The following is a 24,756-nucleotide window of genomic DNA, read 5'->3' as shown; positions in this document are numbered from 1 at the left end:
GTGCTGATTAGCAGATGCAAGCATCAAGAGGAAGACGGGCGGGTTCACTGTGCACCAGTAAGCTACTACCCTGAGCGATGTTATGAGGACTATCTCGGCAGGCAAGCTTTTGTTCTTCTTCTTCTCTTATCTCCTCTTCATTCACTCCCCTGCTTCATCAGCACCAGAATGTGGAGACATTGGGGAGGCTCTCATGAGAGGAGGAGCAGACCAGAGTGCAGGGTCATTCTCTCACACAGGAATTTTGCCATATTTTGATGTTATGCCATACTACATACATATGTGGTTGATTGTGACAAAAAAATGCAATTCTGTACCATGTTTTCAGAGAGCACGGCGCCTCTGAAACTAGCTGGAAAATGACTGGTCATATGGCACTTTCTTCTGTCATTATGTCACTAATCTGCTTCCTTGTTCCAAATATACTTGTTTGCTGTGCCAGCACCGCAGATGCTCTCATTAGATGACCAGCTCATTGTTCCTCTCTATGATAATAGCTGTTTATATCTAATTAACTGTCTTGTGCACTGGGGGCACTGGGAAATTGGGTTAAACAAACACTGGAATCGTTACTGCAGGTACATTGAGTTCAAGATGGAAAAAAGGCGTGAGTATGAAGTAATTCATACATAAGGTAAACCTTTATTGTATTAAAGAGGCATCTGTTGATGCAAAAAAAAAAAAATATATATATATATATATGTATATATATATAGTGTGTCAGATAGGGTATGAGGGATTTGGCCCTATCTTAGCTGTAGCTCCTAGCACGCTGTGAGTCTCCCCTCTAACCTGCCCCTCCCATCTGCACTGTGTTCTCTATTGCTCCCTGCAGGTGAAGCTGATGAAATACATCTGTAAACAGCTGCAGTGCAAGCAAAAAGTGCCAGAGACAGAGAGGCCCGAGGCCCTGGACAGCTACCCACACTTACGAGACTGGCTACGCACCATCAACCTGCGACCAGAGCTCATCAAGGTAGGTCACATTGTTTTGGATGAATGTCAGTCTCTCTCTCTCTCTCTCTCTCTCTCTCTCTCTCTCCCTCTGTGGCCTGGGTGACTGTGTTTGTGTCACATTTATGTGGATTCAGTTTGTGTACTTATTCCCCCGCTCACATGTGCATGAGGAATACTTGACCAGTGACCGTCAAAATGTCTTTCTAGAAGAGAAGCTCTGTCCTTTTCGTGATCATGATATTTAAGCTACAAACAGTGGCAACAAATCTGAACACATTTTTTTCAAGGAATATATAAAACATGTTTCATGAGACTAATATGGAGGGGGGAGTGACTCCTCGCTATCACTCAGATAAGATTATTTTGTCCTCCTTTAGACAAACTGTGTGTGTGTGTGGACATAGGGTTCTGTTTAGTGACTATGTCCTCTGGATCACCACTTGTGCGTCTTATACCAGCTCCCAACAACTAGCTGTCTATGCACACCTGACAAAAATATATCAAATGCATTCATTTCCTTATTTCGCAGGTTTAGCGCAGTTGTTATTCCACCACATGATTTGTTGGTCATATTTAGTTGTAATTTCCTGTCCCTCCACTGGCTCCCCTTCCTGCGCTGCTGTAAACTGTTTTAATCCCTCTCAGCTACTGTATGTTTTCACTGTTCTTGTCTGTTTGTCTTTGGTCCTTGACCTAAATGTAACCTGCTAATTTGAAATGTTTCCACGCTTGTTATTCTTTAATATGTCCCGAGCTTGTGCATGCTTTTTGTTTGGGTTTACCGCCTTGTTCTGATTATTTGTACTTCTGTTTACGGTTTAGTCATATCTGTCGCGCTCAGTGCTCTGTTTGCTTCTCAGTTTAAACCTCGCCGCCTTCCCTTCAAAGAATTTAGCTTTGTGCTCGAAAAGAGGTTTTTTTGATGGCATTGTGAAAGTGCTCGTTTGTGTGTATGTCTTGTGTACCAACAGGGATTTCCCAAAACATGTAGAGCCGTCATGGTGTAATGATGACCCATTTAAAGCAGACAGCATTAGATTGAGATTTCTACCGTGCATCTCTTCACTCTATGCTATGAGGGCTGGATTATGTAATGGATGGCCCAAAAACATTACAATGATTGTGTGTAGTATTTATTTATTATTATTATTTGTTTCTAACCTGGTATCCAGATCCATGCTGCGACTGACAGTGAGGTATTGCGTAATGTTATCAAGCATGTGGATGCCATGTTGGCAAGCTTCTTAAATGATCATGTGTGTGTCCTTCTGTACACTAATTAATTTTGTCTGTGGCTCGACTAAGAAGCCTTATCTTGATTAACCCCGGGCTTGCTACAACAAAAAGGTTGCCAAAGCATTTCGAGGAAGGCCAAAGTGAGACTAGAAACCTCCCTAAATTATAAAACAAAAATAGGGTTTAAATGTACCTTTTTTATTTGAGTACATTTCACCTGTTTGTATTATAACCTTTTAGAGGTGCATTCATTTTTCAGTTCTATGTCTAACTGCTGTATGTGCACGTGAGTATTATATTCTGAGAACGCTAAAATGCCAAACAGTAAGGAGCCCATATTAACTAAAACCCACTTGACTTAATGTGTAGACTCATTGATGTTAATTACTGTGTACATATACGTAGCAATTCTGACCAATGATACTGTATCAAGGAGGCCGCAGTACAGCAATCATGTACCCGAGCTATGCTGTTCGTGGAGCTAAAATTGTAATGTTATTATGAGTGAGTAGGTGGGAGGGGAGCGGAGGGCCCACAGCCACTTTTGAATATCGCGTCACTCACCCTTGCGTGCGTGTGTGCGTGTGTGCGTGTGTGCGTGTGTGTGTGTGTGTGTGCGTGTGTGTGTGTGTGTGTGTGTGTATGTATGTGTGTGTGCGCTTCCTTTTGCTTACAGTGTACACATGAGTGTGGGAGGATGCCCTAGTTTTCTGATCAGTGTTTGCCCTCTCAGAGCAAGGGTTTAACCTGGCTGATAAGCGATTGCGTACTTCCCATGTCAAAAAACATCCTAAACTCTGTCTCCTATTTCCTTCTGTGATGCATGAACAGTTTGGGCTGTCATTTTGCCTACTGAACATGAAATAAACAGTAGATACCTCAGGCTCGCAGGCCTGTATCCATAGAGCTCCAGTATCTAGTCTTCAATCCCTGGGTCCCCAGCTATTCTTTTCTATTCTATTCAGTGTTCTGATTGTGTTGGATAATGTATAACTGATGGAAACAGAGAAAGGCCTACATACAGCAAGGGATCGTCCTTCAACAAAGGCCCTTGCTTAATGTTCAAATTACTATTTACCTAAATGGTGATCAACCAATGTGAAGGTACAATTTAAATTTAAGTTCACTTGACTACTTTGGCAAGCGAGCATAATGTCAGAATCAAAATCTGCTACTGAAAATGAGTACAGATGGTTAACCTTCTGCACAAAGCATCTGTTCAGTGTTTTTTTTATTAAGTTATAATGGTTATAGATAGTTATATAAGTTATATTTGTAATTTTCCACCATGAATTTGTTGCTAATGTATCTGAAGCTAACAAGGGTCAAGGCTGGTTTTATTAATCTAACCAAATTCAGTTTAAAAACCTAATCAATTTTTTCAATTCAGTTTTATTTATATAGCGCCAAATCACAACAAAGGTCATCTCATGACACTTTACAAATAGAGCAGGTCTAGATCGTACTCTTTATAATGTTATTACAGAGACCCAACAGTTCCCAAGACAGACAGACAGACAGACAGACAGACAGACATATAGCAGCACTAGTAATAGCCATAGCAACTATAATTATAATGGAAATATGAATATTAATAGTAATTACAGCTGTAATAAAAACTGAAATATGACTAATAATAACAATAACAGCTTTAACAATAACAGAACTATGACTAATAATAATAATTGTGGCGATAAGAGTCGAGCAGGCCCATGGCGGCAGCAGCCAGGCATACCAGGACCACGATCCACAGGAACCTGCGAGATGAGAAAGGTGCAAAGAAACTCCGGGGAAGATATACAGTTAGTAACATGCATTAGTGGGACATGAATGTGTAAAGATGAAGAGGGAGAGGAGGAAAGTTCAGTGCATCATGGGAAGTCCCCCAGCAGTCTAGGCCTATAGCAGCATAACTAGAGTACCCAGTACCCTGTTGCTTTCTCTCTCAGTAATGCTGCATTTGGCTGTCTCGTAATTGCGTGATGAAATAGTTGATTCACATTGTAATGTCTTATTTGTAGTTGGTTGCAGGTTGATATGTATCACTTTCTGGGACATTACATTGACTTACATTAAGTCCATGGAGACTTGTCCTAACCCCAGCCCTAACCACTACCACTAACTTTTTTGATTGAAGCAGGCTGCAGTGTATTCAGTCTTTGCAGCCCTGTATCTGTGTCTTGTCTGAGCCTACCAGTGCTACCCAGTCTGCCTCCCACTCTGACTAATGGAATCCTCTATTTGCACAATGCTGTGCTGTGTGTATCCACTCTGCATATTACATGTCTGTTGTCTTCCTGTTAGCTGCTGTCAGAGTTTCCTTCACCTCTGATCACACTATCTAATAATATACATGGGTTTGATAGGAAATCCTGAGTGAATCTGAATGAGTCGTAGTTCAAGCTTGACCTTAAAAAGTCTCTGCCTTGACTTTGACTCAAACGTGACCCCAACCTGTTTTTACTACTATCTACTGATACAGGCATGTAGTACTGTATAATCTGCACTCAACTCCTAGATAAGTAGAAGATGTCACATGTGAAATGCCTCAAAGAAATATCATTACACTGATTTCCAGGAACAGTGCAAGTCAGAAGTTGTATGACCTATTAAGACTCTACCATACTGCCCTTTTTAATGCTGAATACTGTGTCTATCTAACAGAGACCACTGCACTGTTAGATGACTAGTTTTGTATTGATGTTATATAAACCACTTCTCAGTCTCTTTGCTTTCTCCTGTGACACAAATGTCAATTTTTATTTATTTATATTATGTCCACAGTAGTGGTGTGAGGTTTTAGATACAGGAGAAGGCTAATGCACATCTTGTTTCTTAATATTTAGCACATAATCACCATCAATCTGATTTAATGTGTATACACTATAACTGATTTCCCCTTAGCGGTATACCGGCTGATTGTTTTTCTAGTTTCCCAATAATAGATCATGCATATTGCTTGTGTTTTTGCTCATTCTTGTATGTTATCTTTTTCTTTTTCTCTTACCCCTCTGCAGGCAGTGGAAGCAAAGTTGTCCCTGGATGCCTTACTGCAGATGACAGGTGCTCAGGTGAGGGATACAATGCGAAGACTAGGGTCCAGTTCAGAAGAATGTGCCAGGCTCAGTGCTGCTCTCTCCTGTCTGAAGAGTGCCACTGAATCAGGTATGTGTTTACTCCATTGGGAGCCTCCATGATTGAATGCACCACATTGTATTCTCCTTGGGGTTTTTACAGGTGGTGTTTTTTTCTGTGTTGTTTGCTGTCCAGGAGGTGAACTGAGGGAAGACGGTAGTCCCTGGCTGTCTGAGCCCACAAGGAGGGACAGCGGCTCTTTACTGACTGCAGACCAGCTAACCAGCCTGGGGACTCCACTCCGCCCTCACAGTCCTTCACCTCTCGCCCGCCCCTCCACCATCCATTCCACCCCATCCACTCCCTGCGCTACCTTCCCTCATCCCCGCTCGGGATCTGTGTCAGCGGTGCCCACGCCCGAGGCCCTGGCATCATATGTCCACAGTGAAAGCCCTCTCACAGATCCATTCCCGATGTCCTTAGCTCACGCAGCTCGGCTCCACGGACACACTTCCACCCCACCCATAACTCCGCCCTCAAAGAGGCGTCACCGCCTGAAGCCCCCCTGCACCCCTCCACCTCCGTCCCGCAAAGTGCTGCATCTGCTTCCCAACATCACCCTGACGCGCAGCAAAAGCCACGAGTCCCAGCTGGGCAACCGCATCGAGGACCCACCCACCAACAAGTAGGTGCTCAGAAAGCTGTTCGGACAGACACGCTGTGACAGAATTCACCTCATCAAGAGCTTTTCATAAGTAGGTCAGATAAGGAATAAATGGGAATCCTCAGATCAGAACAGATTTCCACTGTTAGCACAGGTTTACCAGCATTTGGGGAGTGTGGGGGGAAAGTGCTGTGAGAGGAGAGCAATATGTTTTAGTTAGTTAGCATTTGAGTCTTTAATTATAGTATGCAGGCATTATTACAGCCTGATTTTGACAGTATTTCTAATCTAAGCATCTGATCATGCTAACACAGATGTCCTGTTAAGACCTAAACGATTTGAAAATCTGTGTTTACTTTCTCAAGCCTCGTTTTATTTTAGCAGATTTTTCGTTTTGGGGTCTACTGCAATTTTACTTCCATTACTAATACACGAGACAATACAATGAATTCTCATTATACAGTATGTTTGCGTAATGGTTACAATGTAATGGTTAGCCAGTCATGCTGCTGTTAATTTCTTACATTGATTAAGCGATTAATTCATCCACACAAAATGAATGAATGCCAGTTACAATAGGGGATTAATAATTGTATGTCATTTATCAACAAAACTGGCAGACATGATCTAGTTATTATCTCAAATGTGAAGATTTTTTTGTTTATTTCTGTTTCATACTATTATCAACTGAATGACTGCTTTAGATTTCTGACGACTCCATACACTCTGTTATCCAGAACTGTTTAAATAAGGCACAGAGGTGAATATTCACTATACAAGGCCAAACTGTCCTCGAGCACTACAAAATTAGACAATTAACCTGCAGAATCTCCACACACAGTGTCTCGTTCTCACCTCAGTCCTCCACTGTGTCCGGACAGAAGCAGAGCTCTCCTTAGACATGCTCACATTCTCTCTCTCTCTCTGTCTCTCCCTCGCCCTCTTTCACATCCTTTCACATCCTGCCTGTTGCTCCTTTGCTCTGGCTGTATGAGTGGAGCTAATCCCCACACAGATTCCCAGAGATTATGACTCATGTCAAAACAGGAAGTATTTCCTAGGACTAATGCTCAGAGGTGGCGAGACACACACAATCTCTCCCTCTCTCCCTCATTTTTGTTCTCTCTCTCTCTCTCTATTGTGATTGGATGCACATACACAAACAAGGCACATGTTTATCCATAATATCCTGTCTGTTTACGGAAAGCTTTCCTGAAAAAAAAAAAAAGAAAAGAAAAAAAACTGGCACAGGCAGAAGTAAATACGGCTGACATAGATCCAATGCGTCTAACGCACACTCAGACGATCCTGCTAGTTTATCCTGGCTTTGTACAAACTGTACACTATGTTACAACGGCACTCTGAAAACAGGTGACAGGTGTGAGAGTGAGCAGAACTTGAGACTAAATTAGGCAAATGGATTATTTCTCCAACTGCGATTGCTCACGTGTGCATGTGTGTGTATAAACCACAGAACTGGCACTGCGTGGTGCGTCGGCCCTTGTGACTTCAGTCTGGGTGTTAAGGATGTCACCCTTGCTATCCTCTGCCAATGCTATTTAGGTTCTCCAATGTGCCTCTCTCTAGCTCTTATATAACCTTCCCCAGACAGGATGGTGATTAAACATGCTGTGGACCTGCTGTGGTATCCAGTCTAGGTTTTACCAATATACTGGACCTGCTGATACTCTGATCGTCATTTGCTTTCCCTTTCTCCAGGTGTGTTAAAAAGAATAAATTGCTCCAGAATATGCAAGTCAATGGGAATGGATGTGAGGACTCGCCTTCTCGTTACCCCATCATGTCTGCGCGCGCTCCTGGAGTCACCCCAGCTGCCACTACGGCATCTTACACCCTGCCCGGCACGCCCACCCTCCTGGAAGAGCATAGCACCATTAAGAGTGAGTCATGCACGTGTATACATTTTTCTTTTGCTGATTTGGTGAATACGTTTGACACATCAAAATATAGTCTGTTTTAGATTAGAATGTTTATCCAAAATGACCCGTCAGAAATAATAGGGATGTCTGGACTAAATAAGCCTAATTTGTTTGTGTAATTGGTTCTGAAAAATGACTACTCCTCATCTTCATTCCACATGCATTCAAGTGCGAGCACGGAAGGTTTTCCACAATACTTTCTGTGTGAGGGAATCTCATCCCGAATGTGGTTTAGCCCTGTTCTAATGACAAAATCTAAATAGTTAAATCCTCTCCTTGATGTTTCTCCCCTTCTGTCTTTCTCCCCGGCTAGATAACGTAGCAGTGCATCGCAGCTCCCCACAAGCAGTGAGGAGGGACATAGGCCTAGCAGTCACACACAGGTATGTCTTCCTTTTACACAGCGTCAGTATAATAAAGCAAGCTAGATTTGTTATTAATGATATAACGAATTAAATGTACTGATAATAACTGAACTGTAATGTAATGCCGTAGGTTTAACAGCATTTCTTGTGTTTCTGTAGGTTTTCAACCAAGTCCTGGCTATCCCAGACATGTCAGGTGTGCCAGAAGAACATGATGTTTGGGGTTAAGTGCAAACACTGTCGGTGAGTTGAGCGCTTTCTATTTAAAGGGTTAGTCACTCAACTTGACTGAGATCGTAGAACATTAGCACGTTAACGGGGCTAGAATAAGGAAACAGAAGAGGAAGCTCTGACAGGATTGAGTTGTTGGCTGTGAGAGTGCATGGAGCTGGACTTTAAGAGCGCTCTAGGTGCCATATACTGATAGCTACTGGGTCTCTCACGTGCTGCCTACTTTCTGTGCAGGTTAAAGTGCCACAACAAATGCACAAAGGAAGCCCCATCCTGCAGAATCTCCTTTCTGCCAAGTAAGCTTTGTTTTTTCCTCAGTCTGCAGTTGATGGACACGTTGTATTGTGCATATACATTTGGACATTTCCAATTTCTCTTCTAGTCGCCAAAATTCGGAGGACCGAGTCTGTTCCATCTGATATAAACAACCCTGTGGACCGGCCGCCAGAAGCACCACAGTTTGGCACACTACCTAAGGCCATCACAAAAAAGGTAAAAAAAGGCTTAGGAGGACACCTTGATATAAAATATATAAATCAATGAAGCCATAGAGTAGAGTGTCACTAAAGTGCCAGACTAGAGTTTTGTTGTTTGTTTTTTTGTGGTTTGTATATATGAAAATGAAGACCACATTTTCCATAATCCCCATTGGTTCCTGTTGCACAGGTGACCTCTACCTGATCCAATTCTACATGTTTGTTGTGTTTGTTTTAGACAGAAAAGACAAGTAACTCTTTCAGTCTTTTCACCATCTGCCCTTTCAAAATATTGTAAAGATTCCCTCTCCCCATTTTATGCCATCAAGCAATCCTTATTTCTGCCTGGAAATCAGATCGGCTGGTGCGATCTAAAATGAAAGTAAAACAAAGTGTAGAAGCTGTAGAAGTCATCTTAAATAGGATATAAAATAACAGTTTATCTACTCCCTGCCCCACCAGGATCATCCTCCAGTGCTGAACCAGCTGGACTCCAGCAGCAATCCGTCCTCCACCACCTCGTCTACACCTTCCTCCCCGGCACCTTTCCAGCAGAGCAATCCCCCCAGCGCCACTCCACCACCTAACCCCTCGCCCAAAGGCCATCGAGACAGCCGCTTCAACTTCCCAGGTAGGCCTCACAGAAGCATGGATACAGAGGTGGAAATACACATATACAGATAGCCAGATACTGCAGCCTTACAAACACAAACAAACACTAGATAAATGTACTGTACATACTGAAATGTGCATGCTAACACTGTTCTCTTGATTTCTCCCGATTACACCACACAAACACCCTTCTCCTCCCTTCTCTCACCATATATGACGTTAACACTGAAAAAACAAAAGTGCATTTTACAAGATCTGTCCATTCAAAGCTTCTCTAACCAAAGGTCTCTCTCCCCTGCCATGCTTGTCGGCCTTTCCCTCTCTGTTTTTCTTTTTTTGTTTTACAAAAGCTGCTTGTTACTTTCAGCATAGACAGCAGTTTATCTTCCCTGGTGAGTTGATGGTCAAAGCGTCACGCTGCATTGTTATTCTCCCGTCGTTCCACCCTCCAAAGATTCCCTGCAGCTCTCTCCGCCCTCTGCATGTTTGCTTTTAGGGTTGTGGCAGTTACTGTAGCTGTCTCTAAATGTGTGCCAGCACTAGGATTGCATGTTGACTCTTAACGGCCTTTTGACACCATCTGCTGGTGGTAGTGGGAAATTGCATGAGCAGTCATGTTCTGCATGTGGTGGGCCTGAGGGTTTCCTAAAAAACAAAAGGGGGGGGGGGTAAAGAGAGATAGAATTTTTGCCCCTCGCATTCCTTCCTTAACCATCTGATTTTTCTCTACAGATGTCTCCAGTCCTGCTCATTTGCACCCTGATGTCCTCCAAGACACTGTGTAAGACATTTATATTAAAGAAATCAAGTTCAGTCAGTTTCAATGATGACACAGTACTTTAATTATTTAGTTTGTCTTGGATTTTGCCCCTCTGATGTCAGTTCTCTGTATCACAGCAGTGAGATAGAGCAATCAGCGGATGCGGAGCTGGTAGAAGATGAAGATGAAGAGGTAACGTTGCAACATGTTGTGTATGCAGACTGCAAAATACACTTTAGTTCAGGTTTTACTTTCAGTATCATGAGGTTGTTCAGAGTCATATTTCTGAAATACATCTCGCAGCACATTCTGTTCAATTTTTGGACGCTGATATTGTCGTCCATCAAAGGTAGCACGGGGATATCAAAAGAAATAAAATGAGTGGATGGACGGAAACACTCACAGGTCATTATGGAGCTTGCTGAGTAATAATGAGCGTAAACAGCCTTTGGGAAGCACTGCACTGTCGACACGGGATGCAAAATAGTCCGTTAACCTATTGACAAAGCTGGAAATGGTGACGTTGACCCAGATTTTTATGGCAGAGGAGCATCTCAATAGATGTTTGTTATGGCACCAAGATGAGTTTTGTAAATCAGCTGTCAGAGCACAGAGACGGGGGTCAAAGTCTTTTCTGTCAAACTGTGGGCAGTCGATCCGTTGCATTAAATCAGGTCTTTTTTTTATTAGTAGTAGTAGTAGAGTACTGCAGTGTGATGATAGCAATTTTTCACGTCATTCAAGTACCCAGATTAAAGGATTCTTGTAACTTGAGTGTGAATGGCCTGGCATTAACCAAAAACAACAGCTCCTCTGACATGTGTTCATTGGAACCAGGTTGACCTGTTTGACTGTGATGGTGCCGGGGCTGTGATGTTATTCATTTAACCAGGAGTCTTGCTGACATCAAAATATGAGTATTTTGCAACTGAGATAGCAACACAAAGCTGGAGACAAAGGAAAAAAGTCAATACCTGGCTCACGTTTACAGAATATATTGTTATTATATATAAGACCTAATATGTAACCATCTAATAGGGAGATGCAGACGCAGTATATGCAGTTTTATCCCATTTTGCCATTTTCTAATGTAGGTAGAAACGTTCAAGTATTTTGTAAGAATAGAAACATTTGCCAGTAAGTAGTACATCTTCACATACACACAACTTGACCTACCTATTACCAAAGCAATCGCTACACTCTTGCAGGAAGGGGAGGAGGAAATTGAGGATGAAGATGAAGACCCCGAAGCGGAGGAGGATAATGAGGAAGACGAGGAGGAAAATGAGTACGAAGGTGAGGATGAGGACGACGGGGAGGACATTAGGATGAACGTCGGATCAGACGGTGAGTGCGATGACCTGGATGATCTGCCCAGCTCCCGGGGAAACCAGTGGAAGGGCCCCATCTCCCGCAAGGCCAGTCAGACCAGTGTCTATCTGCAGGAGTGGGACATACCCTTTGAGCAGCTGGACCTCGGGGAACTCATAGGAAAGGTGAGGAATCGGACCTAGACGCTAATTGTATATGCATCATGTTCCGAAAAAGTCCCTTTTGCTGAAGTTGTTGATTGCTCGTGCAGGGCCGTTGGGGCAAAGTGCATAAGGGTCGGTGGCATGGGGAGGTGGCCATCCGACTTCTTGAGATTGATGGGAACAATCAGGACCATCTGAAGCTCTTTAAAAAAGAGGTGATGAACTACAGACAGACCAGGCACGAGAATGTGGTCCTCTTCATGGGGGCCTGCATGGCACCACCCCACCTAGCCATCATCACCAGGTGACGGCAGAAATATCTAACACACCTTTAAAATGATGTTAACATGAATGCATGTTTTCATCCTTAATTTAACCTTTTCTTCTCTCTCCCCGCAGTTTCTGTAAAGGGAGGACACTGTATTCAGTTGTTCGAGACACTAAAAACACTTTGGATATTAATAAGACGAGACAAATTGCCCAGGAGATCGTAAAGGTAATTGTTTCTCTACTATTTATTCAAAGCTCTCATCGAGGCCTTTGTAAGAGACTGTGATATAAGCACTTAAATGTGGTGTTGAAGCCACATTTCATGTCAACAAGCGGACTTTTCCAACCCTGAGGTTACATGCCAAGAATTTGTTTTCATTATAAGAAACAGGAAATCTGTATTATAACAAAGTCAAATATATTAAATGTGTTATTGTTTATTAAATATTTTTCTAGTTTGGAATACTTTATTTTGCTCTTTGTGTCCCAAGAGTATGTTGCCAGTTCAGTCCAAGTCTCTATGTGCATGGTAGTTGCATGAAAAGCCAATGCCACAGCAAAAAGACTTGAATGATTGAATACTTGTCTTGTGATACAGGGAATGGGCTATCTGCACGCTAAAGGCATTGTTCACAAAGACTTGAAGTCAAAGAATGTTTTTCATGACACCAATAAAGTCGTGATCACAGACTTCGGGCTGTTTGGGATCTCCGGAGTTGTTCAGGAGGGGAGGTAAGAAACGCCTTAAAAACACAACCTCAGCTAAAGTGCTGTTCACACTATTAGCTGGGGGACGTCCAGTGATTTGTAATAATTGCTGAGGTCCACAGTGGCTCCCTGCAGGCATCTCCCTTGTCAGCCAGTATTTTTTGCTCCCCTGTTTTTAAAATCTGAATAATTTCAAGCACACTCTTGTTTTTGAAGCATATTTTGAACACACCGCACAAATTTTATACTACTTTTATACTATACAGGAGTTGGAGGTGGATTGCATTGAGTTAATGCATTTTCCACTCTAGTTAATGTATCTTTTCATTCAGATTTTCCACTCCATTTGATTTGTTGCTGAAAATATGTACTTTTTTTTTTCCTCCAGGCGTGAGAACAAACTAAAACTTCCACACGGCTGGATTTGTTATCTCGCACCAGAGATTGTGCGCAGGATGAGCCCAGGTAACAATGAGGACCGCCTTCCTTTTTCCACCTCGGCAGATGTGTACGCCTTTGGGTAAGTTCTGCACACTAATGCATCTTAACTTAACTTAACTTCGGCTCTGGAGACCTGTTTCTGACTGAGAGTTTCCCGTTATGACAGAATAATTATACTTTTGTTTTGCCCCTTTAAGCACCATTTGGTATGAGCTTCAAGCTAGGGACTGGCCAATCACCAACCAGCCTGTGGAAGCTACCATCTGGCAGGTGGGGAGCGGAGAGGGCATAAAGAAGGTCTTGGCGGAGATCAGCCTTGGCAAGGAGGTCACTGTGAGTTGAAAAAGATGCAACAGTGTGTCAGTCATTCAGAAAAGTACATGTTTATTCTGCTTGTATAAGAGTGGCAAATAATCCTCCGTGCTCTAGTGGTACAGAGATATCAAAATTTTGCGAAACCTTTTAGATCGATCCTCATTCATAGTCCACAGTCCAGTGAGTGCAGGGCTCAGTGCTTTGCCAGGTGCATTGTCTCAAAGTGGTTTGTCGTCTCAGGAGATCCTCTCTGCCTGCTGGGCTTACGACCTGCGAGAGAGGCCGACCTTCACCCAGCTGGCCGACATGCTGGAGAAGCTGCCCAAACTCAACCGCAGGCTGTCCCACCCTGGACACTTCTGGAAGTCTGCAGAGTAGGTATCCAGAACCGAAGGACGATGTGAAGACACTGGACATGTGAAAACCAAAAAAAGAAAAAAAAGATCCCTTATTGTGAATTTTCTGGTTCCTTGTGGTACAATGGCTCGTCAGTGATGATCCTATCAGTCATTGACATTGACAGTTTTTTCAGCCTTGGGGTTAGGGTTTGGGTTACATCGTCTTATTTATAGATAAGACTCATAAATGGATACATGCTTGATATTTTGAAAATAAGATAAGTTAAATAGTTTTGAAGTATTTCATAATTTCTGTTCATCATCGCACATGACCCAAATACGCTCTGTCACTGCACCGAGGCATGGCTCCTCTCAGCTCTGCTGTTGCTCGCTCTCTAATGAAATGTGAACTTTGTGGGTTTTGTATGTAAATGTGAATAGTAAAATTTAATTTATTACTTGTCCGACAACAATTGTCTCAAGGCGGAAATGGCGCATTTTGACAGAAAAAAGTATCACAGGGCATGACTTTCACTGTCTAATACATGTAGAATTTTGTCATGTTGTGAGCAACATCACATTAGATAGTTTGTTGTCACGGCAGTTTCCAGTTTCTTAAACGAGGCTGGTAGGACAAGTAAAAAAGACTTAAGATAATTTGTATTAATTTCTGTCCTCATGCATGTGAGAAACAAACTGTGTGATCACTCAGTTAAATGAATTCTCTGTGCTCACTAGGTATAGATATGGCCCATTTTCTGACATATCATCTCAAGTTGAGTCCAAAGTGGGAAACGTAGAAGTGGAGCTGAATACATACAAAAAAAATAGTCGGGAGAATTTTTGGACTTAAAAAGTCATGACCCGACTTTACCTGGGGTAAAAAAAATGATTTAGAGTATGTTGTCATCTCCACTGGTACGTGGTAATCCTGTACACTTCTGCACTACAATGGGTTTCGTCATCTTTTTACCCAGATCAGCTTTGCCACTTCCTGCTGCCACATCTACACATTCAAATACATGACTTGATTACAACTGTGCTTTCACGACACCATGTTTTCCCACTTGTTTTCTGCTTCTTATTTATGATTTGCTTTTTCACAAACCTCTTATCGTGTTTTCTCCAAGACTGTAAAATCAGTAGTTAAGGAGCTTCACTAGCAATCCTATATAGTAAAAATTGCCAAAGTCCCACTTTTGTTTAGCTGGATGATGGGAGAGATGCAAGCATGTTTTCTTTAAAAGAAATCAATACCAATGACGTAAAGAGATCTGCTTAGTCATAAAATGATCAAATTCATATTTAAAAAAATAATTTGTTGATTGAACTCACACAGCCTGACCTGTTTCTATCCAGTAAATGTCCGTTAACTAATCTACGTGTATGTAATATCTTGCTGCTTTCTTCACTGTAAACCTGTCACTAACCGTCTAACGTTTGTGTTTTCCTTTTTGCTCTTTTCTCTCTTTTCTTTTTTTTCTCTTTTCTAATCTAGGTTGTAGCAGTCACTCTGCAACATAAGCAATGCAAAACAAAGCCTGGGTCTGCCTTGCATGCTCCTGTATCCTTAACTCTTACAGGATTGATCAAAGCATTGCCTCTGCCTGCAACAGACACTGCTTCCACTAATCCACAGTCTGATCTTCCATGTCTAACCGTTGAGTTTTCTCGTTGGGAAGAGAGGATCGGTGGAGTGAGGTGTGGCGGAGGGGGGAGGGGGGCGGGTGACACAGATGTCGTCCTTCAAGCTTTTCCTTCCTTTCGTCTAATATCTCTTTGCCTTCCTTTTGGTTTTGTTCTGTAATGTTGTTGGGGACTCTGAGGCTTGTGAGTAATTGGCTTGTGGTGTCTGTGCTGAGACTGACTGGCGTGCCGTGGTCTGTGCCTGCTGATGGCTGCCCTGTCCTCGGGCCCTGCTCACCTATTCTGTGCTGCTGTGATGTGGTTGTTCTCGCCGAGGCCCTGACCACACGGCTCTTTTTCTCTCTGAAACACACACACACACACACACACACACACACACACACACACACACACACACACACACACACACACACACACACACACACACACACACACACACACAAACAAACACAAACAAACACACCAGCTGGACATAAAATGGACCCTACTACTAAATGGACCGCTTCATTTATCTGTGTTTTCCCCGAGGGGGTTGACACATGTTTGACAGGCTGCTTGAGTGATGTTCTCAAACCAACTGCCTCTCTGCTCCTCTCTCTCTCGCACTCTCTCAGTTTTTAATGTTTGTGCGATGGCATGTGCTGAGATGATCACCAGCCCATGTCTAGACACAATATGCACTTTGTCAACTAAAAAATTATCATGAACTCTTTTTGTTGTTATTGTTGTTGTTGTTTAGTTTGGTTTTGAATAGTCATATTTGCAGTGTTTTGTTTTTTTTCCTTCAGGAGGGTCTCAGAGGCTTGGACAGTGTGATATGCTCACTTGTGTGTTGTCTTTTTTGGAGTATAAACTGGTAAATTCACTGTTTATTGGATGCATTTGAAAACAGGGCACTGATGAAGACTTCTGTATGCTAAACGGCAGTTGAAATGAAAAGAAACAAGTGAAATATTCCCTTCATCATTCACAATCCACGCGGGAATAGACTAATGCTGGCTATTTATGATTAAAGACTTTTTGATAATAATGTCCATCCATTGAAGTGTAAAGTGCACCTTATAAGAATATGAGTTATTTAGAATGATCCGTCTTTGACGACGACGAGTGATTTCATTCTAAGCGCAAAAAAAACCAAACAAAAGATAAATCAGGAACATGGCGCAAAAGTGTCCTATATCTTCCTAAAACATTACCTCTTGTGCGCGCTTGTGTGTACCGTTTGTGGTTGCTGGCTTCAGTTGGCGTGCTTGTATTTATGTGTTGTGTGTGGGTGCACGTGCGACTGAGTGAGCGTACTGTGTTGGAATACGTAGGGTTGGTTTTTTTTGGTGAAAGACTGCAGTAAATGTTGTGTTGCAAATCCAATGGTATGTAATGTACATACATTATTTAATGTATAGCAAATGAACATGATTCTTCTAATATTTGTATAAACATTTTATATGTAAAATACATCACAACATTTTTGAATAGGTACTGCTATGGCTATTACAGATGTATATATATTTATATTTTTTTCATGTATAAAAGCTGTACAATTTTTTAGAATGGGCCAATACATGTTTTTTTATGTTATTGTAAAAATTCATATTTTTGTATTGCATGTGACTACCATTCTGTACACACAGTTTCTGTTTTCATCCATGGAAGACAATAAAATGAGGCTTGACATGTAACAATAGTGTGTTGTTTCACTGTTGCAGTGCAGTTATTGCCTTCCTGGCAGTGTGAGGCTACAGTATAATTTACGTTCCTCAGAAAAACTGAAACTAACATTTTCTAGTCTCGCTTCCAAACAAGAGATTTATAACAGCTAAATTGTACACTCCATCCCAGTTGTTGGATTTTAACTATGTAGACGGGGTTGTGTACATTATATGAAAACAAATGCAACAAATCATTCAGGTACAGATAAAAGGAGCTTTTACTGAGATTTCAGTTTTATGAACATAGAAAAAAGATAAAATGCTGACAAGCATAAGAGATGTGAAAATGCCACAAAATACACAAATTTAATCATTATGTGATGAGTTAATTTGGCTTTATTAAAGAAAAAGAATGTATTATTGATTATAAGTCAGTAAGAGTTGTCCGACTGGGACAAAGATGGGAGGCACATGATTATGTTTATTTGTATTTATTTACACTAATTCTACATTCTAGTGTAGTGGGAAAATGCTGGTTGTCGTCTTTTAAAAGGCACCACTCCGGATTGTGTAGCAAGAAGAGCTCTCGCTCGTCTGAGGCTTGTACACATATTAGGCTTACAAGAGCTCACCAGGTGGGTTTCAAAGTCCCTGATGGTCCTGCTTGAAATGTAAACAGAAAAGCTGAAAGAGGCCCTGTTCAGACCCGGTATCAACATGCGTCCTGGGTGATCCGATCACAAGTGGACAGTTCCAAGTATGTCTGTGCACACCTGGCATCAACACGCGTCTCCAGTGACCACTTGGACCACTTGATCGGATCTCACTTCCCCGCTCTATATGCAAATAACCCAAATGTGATGAATATTACTGAGTTTGTCAAAATGTTTTCAAACTTCAAGCTCACTTGAGTAGAACGTTATGTATATGCTTGTAGCTGCTGCATAATGTACAAAATGCCATTTTGCCTCTAGGTGGCATAAGGACCCTGCAGAAAGTAATAGTCATCTTCAGTCTTTATATTCAAAATGCACACTGAGAGGCAATGCTGTTTTTACTGGAGTTGTGCACAGTTTACATTAAGTTTGGTCAGATCTTTTTTGTGGCATGGTATGTTTGTTTCATTTGTATAGTATGCAATAGGTGTGAAAGAGTATCTCTATAACCTGGAACAACTGAATCATCTTATATGTTGCTAAATCTGGAAACCACTTGAATTTGTGAGTTTAATGTCTGAAGCTGCACTGGAATTAATTGTGAGAAATGGGGGGAAAAGAACTGATGAGAGTGCATTTAGGAGGACTTCTCTGGATAACATATCTGATATCTGATATACCAGATATATATATCTGATATAGCAGTACTACAGTTAAGTAAGACGAGCATGCATCCAAATCTGGTTTGGACAATGTAGATTAATCCACATTTATCTATAGTTGTAATAGCAGAACCTGTTAGCATAGGCAATGCCTTATAAGCTTTAGAAAACATGTTTTTTTCACATTTGCGCTTATGCAGCTTTTCAGCAATGACTCTCATTTATAATAATAGGCCTTGAAAGCTGTCAGTAAAACGATGACTACTGCTTGCATTCAGTCCTTGACACCTGTTATCAGTAAGGATGCATCTGAAGTGTGGCTTTTACTAATAAGAATGATGGATTGATTTCTATGCTGGTATCAATCCAACAGAAAAGAAAGGACCTTGTATCCTGGCTCTTTGTCTCCAACTGGTACTGGATCACATGACCAGCATTTGGTGAGGGAGGAAACTGTTTCCTTCATTGGGAGGCCAGACACAGAATGGCCTTTCTTCCCTGAAGGGCAATCAAAGGAAATGACAATTAGACATTTGTTTGTTTTAGTTAACAAATTCTGGACCTGATGATTTAACAGTGTTGAAGGACCTTCAGGAGTATTGGTATGTGCCGAACCAATTCATATGCTTATGATTAAATCACATATCAAACATGTTTAAAATTGAAAGGTGACGATTGAAGCAAACCTCAAATTCTCAGAAACATCATTGCACACTCCTTTTTCCTACTTGTCTCAAAACTACGAGACATTTAAGGAGGTTTCCTATAACAACTAAATCACAAAGAGGATAATTTATGACAACTCTGGGTGGAGATTACTTTGAACTGCCTTCTGCTACAGACAATGTTTTAACGAGACCCAAACAGTAAGTTAGTGGACTACTGACAGACTTGTGCCCTGGACTGCACTATGCCTCACTGCTCATCAGAATCGATGAAGTGCACAGACTTTCATAAATTGTTACAGATGATTTTCGTAGTCGAGACAAGGATATTCGCACTGAACAAGTCTTCTGAAACCCGTCACACTGTGCCCGCGCCACTGAACTCAATTTGACAAGATTTAATTGGAGAGCTAGCTCTAAATGACACCATAACTAAATGACTCACTGACACAAAAACCAGTGAAGTCATGTGCTGTGAATGGGATTTCTACCGGCTGGGATAATCTGGGTGCTACCCCTAAAGATGAGTGCAAGACTGTGTTCCCACAGAGGGAAAAATGTATAGATTTAGTTCAGCCAACTTTGACCCTGGACATCAGGCTGGCAGACAGCCAAACGTGGGCTTAAACACAGACAACCCTGATGTTACAACTGGAAAACGGGTTTGAACCATGTATAAATCTCAACGAGACAGAAGTGGCTGCTGATAAATTAGGACACCGTAGTATTATGAAGAGTGCCAAATGACCTGCGACTGCAACCTGCAACTCTGGTTATGGAAGATGCGGAAATCAGAAACATAAGTGATAAGAATATTAAAACTGGAAGTGGAAGTCTGGAAGTCTAGTTTTTTATTAGTGGCCCACTACAGTCAACAGAAGGATCAACAGAACAGCAGACTCTTAGAACTCAACACATGAAAACTACTTTGATAATTTCAGTTAACGTATGTTCTACTGACGTAGGCATCTTTTCAGGGCAGATGGCCTCCACCCAAGCAGATGTGGAGTTAAAGTACTGATGGACCATTTTTGGTTCAGTTTGCAACACCCATCAGCCAGGCCAAAGATGGTGCACCCTGACACACTGCAGCCTCAGCACCACGAAGACAAAACACCACAGCCCCAATGTCAGCGTGTTGACAACCAGCTCATGCATCAGCCTCCCAATTCCTCCTCCCTTCACTCTCCCCTGCCTCACCCCTTTTGGGGTTCACTGGTAAAAATGGAAGCGCTGGTTAACGCTGGCATTAAATTCACCCTCCCCAGTCAGTGCCACGTCATCTGCCTCCACCCAAACCAAGCACATTCTGTAACATCAACCTTGCTGATAACGGAGACGTCAAAAAGAGCTCTCTCCTGCCCGGGCTGACGAGACTGATAAGGCCAGCAAGGTCACCAAAAGTTTGCCTTATCAGGCTCCCCCCATCTCGCCTCTTAGGTATATCTTTTTTTAAAAATCTGAGATTAAGGAACTAAGGATTTGATGTAAATGGATGCCACTGAACTGCACTGCTGCATCTTGAATCATGGCCATTAGAATCAGCACCAAGCAAATCTGCCTGGCATCAGCACAGACAGGAGAGAAGATGGCCACACAGGGTTAAATTTGCCTTAAGATTGGCAAAGAATGCTTTTAACACTGAATTTATCTTAATTAAACATCAGGTCTTTGGCAGGCAAATCGTCTTTAATTAATGTTTTAATTATCAAGCACAATCTTGATTTTATGTTTTTAACTGAAGCTTGGCTAGACCAGGATAACTGTGCAGTAGTGCCCCCCAAATTCATTTTTTTGAGCAAAGCTACATTGCATAAGAAAAGAGGTGGAGTTGCCATTTTGTTTAATAATTCTAGCCTGTGCAAGTAGGTGTCTTATGGGAAATTCCTCAGTTGAACTCCTTATGTCGAGCTGCATTTTTAAACATCTACAGGTCCTCTAAATACATTGCAAACGTGATGACTTTCCTGAACTGCTGTCTACCATCTGCATTGATTTTGACTGTGTAGTTATTGTTGGCAATTTTAACATTCATGTTGACAACCCCCAGGTTGACAACGGTGTATCAGTGAAAACAGCAGTGAATTATTAATTCAGGCATTCTCTTCCCCACCCGCCTTTGCTTGGGTCTTAGTAGATGATCTTGTAGATCATTTCAGTGACATTATGCATGTTATTGATGCCATTATAAACACCACCATGCCACACTGGTAAAAGTTAATAAAAGAGAGTGTCAAAAAGCAGAACCCAGGTGACAAAAAACAAATCTCCAGGTGCATTGTGAAATCTATAAAGACAGCCTTCCATTTTTAATTTAGAACTGAGAAATGCAAGGCAATCCTTCTTCTACTTCTTACCAAAAACAATAATAATGCTGTATTTGCTACTGTCTACTGGCTGACAAACCCTCCTGTGTCAGTAGCCCCTGAACTTTCATACTTTTTTCAAAAAGGCATTTAACTGCAATAGCAAATAGTTAAAACGTCTCTACTCTCAGGCTATTTCCCACAGGCCCTGGAAACTGCAGTTATTAAGCCACTCTTAGACATCTCACTATTGAAAAATTACATGCCCATATCAAACCTCCCATTTTTAAGTAAAATCATTGAAAAGGTTGTTTTTCAACAGCCTAACACCCTCTTGACACAAAACAATTATTTCGATGTTTACCAGTCAGGATAAACTCTTCATATTCTTCATATTATTAGTTCTCAGTGCTGCCTTCTACCACAACACATTACTAGACAGACAGGAAAACTGGGTTGGTCTTTCTAGCACAGTGCTCAACAGGCTTGAATTCTATTTGAAGGACAGTGACTACATTTCGTCAATTAGTAATTACATAACTGAACATACAATAATGACATGGAGTTCCTAAAGGCTCCATTCTCAGACCACTTCTTTTCAACTTCTGCATATTCCCAATAAAGCACATTATGGAAAGCAACAAAATATCTTACATCATTATGCAGATGACTCACAGATTTACAGAACAATACCAGGTGACTATGGTCCCATGCAAGCACAGTAAGTGCATAAAAACAATCAGTGATTGGATGTGCCAAAATGTCCTCCAGTTGAACAAGAATGAAACAGAAACAATTGTCTTTGGACCCAAAGAAGAGTGATTAAAAGTCAATGCTCACCTCCAATCACTAACATTAAAGACCACAAACCAGATCTGAAATAATGGTGTAGTCATGGACTCAGGCCTGAAAAACATCCACATTAAGACATCTACAAAATCAGCCTATTATTACCTTGAGAATATATCAAGAATTAAACGTCTCATCAGGACTGTGAAAAACGTGTCCATGTGTTTATCTTCAGTAGGCTCAAATACTGTAAGTGATGTGGATCACTTACATTTTTCAAAGGATTTATTTTAAAATACTACTGTTGGTGCATAAAGCACATAACGGTTCAGGGCCAAAATACGTTTCTGATGTGCTGATTATGAACTGTCCAGTCCTCTCAGATGGTCTGGCACAGGTCTGGTTAATGTCCCCAGAGTCCAAACTAAACACGGAGGAGCAGCACTCAGTTTTTATGCACCACATATCTGGAACAAACTCCCAGGAAACGTGAGATCTGCTCCAACTCATCTAACATGAGGGCTTAAAACGTTTCTGCCCCTGCAATTAAAGTTAAACTTGGGATTCATTCTATTTTAGCTGATTTTTATGTTCCATTTCATTCATGTTTTACTCTTTTTAAAATCCTATTCATGCGTGCCTTTTTTATATTGCCTTGTGCTTCTTTTATATATTTTCTTAATGCCTTTCAGTCTTATATAAAACACTTTGAATTGCATAGTTGTTAAAAGGTGCTATACAAATAAACATGCCTTGCCTTGCCCTTACTCTACAAGGATTGCTGACAAATGGGACTTTCCATCTCTCAAGGGAATGAGTGGGGTTTTTGCCATGAAGTCATTTGTCTTCCTTCGATTCTCACTTCCTCTCACACATAATTAGCCTGATGTGTTTCAGCTGGTGTGAGCGAGGCAACAGAGATAGGACCCAAATGCAGGCCGACTGGTTCATTCAATGGTTTATTGCCATGATGAACATATACATAGACTTACAGGCAGGTACAGGTAGACAAACAGGCAAGTTCAGGTACGGGGGGGCCTCCTCATCCGAAATGAATCAAGGGTCTAAGGAGAGGGTGTCGTATGCTGTAAAGCCCCTTGAGGCACATTTGTGATTTGTGATATTTGAATGGCAGTGTGGTGTAAATAAATAAACATGTCAACTATTTAGAACAGCACTCACGGCAGTCTTGTACACTTGCAACCTTGCCTCCGCCCCCTTCTGTCTGAATAACAAGATGCTGTCCAGTATTATCGGCACAGATTTGAGTGGAAAAACTAAATTGGTGTTTATGTCATTTTTTAAATCAGTTTTACTATAAGTTCCTTTTGATGGACATGTTAGTGAGATTGTCTTAACTGATATTTGGTGTCATAACTTTAATGATAAAAATACTGCACGTTGACCAGCTGGGTCATACACTGCAGGGTCTTCCCCTCAAAACCTTAACAGATGCTTTTGGAGCATGGAGTGTGCTCATTGATGAATCCTGAGTTTGGTAGTTCCTGTCTTGCATGTTGCCGGTGTCATCTGCAGGGATGAGGCAACTTGCTAAATTAAGCATTTCACTTTAATGTGTAAATGTGAGTTACAAGTGCAGGTGCACGCTGCAGACATCACACAGGAAACACAAATGTACAGTTACAGAGGAAACTAGAAGGGGAACTACATAAAATAAAATGCAATCAATGCAAATTATATTTTTTTACTTTTATCTGTGCAACATGTTCCACTATATGTGGTATTAACTGACAAAGTGTCAAAAGGTAAAGTAATCTGTGAGCAATTTTGGCTTGGACAAAAATAAAGACATGACACTGAAGAAGACAGACGTGTGCAGTTGTGTCACGTAATATGTTTGTGGATGCCAGTAAGAACACAAAGTTATTATAAACTATGCGAGAGCTCCTCAGCATCTCAGCTTCATATTTATAGTCGTCTGCCACCACGCAGATGTTTGCGTGACCAACTACAGCAGTGAACAGAACACCAAAACCACTTCCTATTTTTATTATAGTCCAAATGGAGAAGTAAGAACAAGACAGCCAGATGAGTGTACCATTGATTTTGATTACTGTCTCTCAGTTCCATCGCACGTTGTCTCATCGTCATCAAAACCTTATTCTTCTTGGAACTATATCAACATCACCAACAGCGTAAGTGGCAGATTTCATTAATACATACTTTTATTTTGAAACCTGTAAGCACTGACAAATGGATCAAAGAATAATAGTATGAACTTAACACAATGGGTGAGAACTGAATGCTAATGAAATACGTGATATTTTTGCAATTTCAAAGCCTAGTACATTACAAAAGATACAGTAAACTGTTTTAAGGGTTAACATCACTTTAACATGAGTTTACATCATTTTCAGGAACATGCTGTACAACTGTATTCACGAATGTCCTCAAACAATGCAAGAGATATGATAACGGATGCTGAAAACTGAAAACCTCTGTAAATGTTTCAGTGATAAATCTGAAAAGTATTACGTAATCTAAAGGATATGTGATTT

The 24,756-nt window shown here is 41.3% G+C and overlaps 1 protein-coding gene across 4 annotated transcripts; it reads left to right on the top strand.

The window, feature by feature from the left end:
- The first annotated feature begins 868 nt into the window (after nt 1–868).
- On the top strand, nt 869–15,408 carry ksr1a (kinase suppressor of ras 1a). 4 transcript variants are annotated; one of them, XM_070916864.1, is made up of 20 exons: nt 869–976; nt 5,211–5,358; nt 5,464–5,953; nt 7,652–7,833; nt 8,186–8,255; nt 8,397–8,480; nt 8,703–8,764; nt 8,851–8,960; nt 9,407–9,575; nt 9,907–9,948; nt 10,289–10,337; nt 10,457–10,508; nt 11,525–11,812; nt 11,899–12,095; nt 12,191–12,287; nt 12,660–12,793; nt 13,158–13,289; nt 13,408–13,543; nt 13,766–13,899; nt 15,362–15,408. In XM_070916864.1, the coding sequence occupies exons 2-20, from the start codon at nt 5,250–5,252 to the stop codon at nt 15,366–15,368; spliced, it is 2,544 nt and encodes an 847-aa protein (XP_070772965.1). In that variant the 5' UTR covers nt 869–976; nt 5,211–5,249; the 3' UTR covers nt 15,369–15,408. The 4 variants fall into 4 exon arrangements, with proteins under 4 accessions (XP_070772965.1, XP_070772963.1, XP_070772966.1 ...); XM_070916862.1 differs by lacking the exon at nt 15,362–15,408 and adding an exon at nt 7,140–7,150 and having other exon boundaries at nt 7,639–7,833; nt 10,454–10,508; nt 13,766–14,110; XM_070916865.1 differs by lacking the exon at nt 15,362–15,408 and having other exon boundaries at nt 5,467–5,953; nt 10,454–10,508; nt 13,766–14,110.
- Nucleotides 15,409–24,756: the final 9,348 nt, after the last annotated feature.

The sequence above is a fragment of the Enoplosus armatus genome, chromosome 13, assembly GCF_043641665.1.
Source record: "Enoplosus armatus isolate fEnoArm2 chromosome 13, fEnoArm2.hap1, whole genome shotgun sequence".
NCBI lineage: Eukaryota > Metazoa > Chordata > Actinopteri > Centrarchiformes > Enoplosidae > Enoplosus > Enoplosus armatus.
This window is presented reverse-complemented; position numbering and strand designations above follow the sequence as displayed.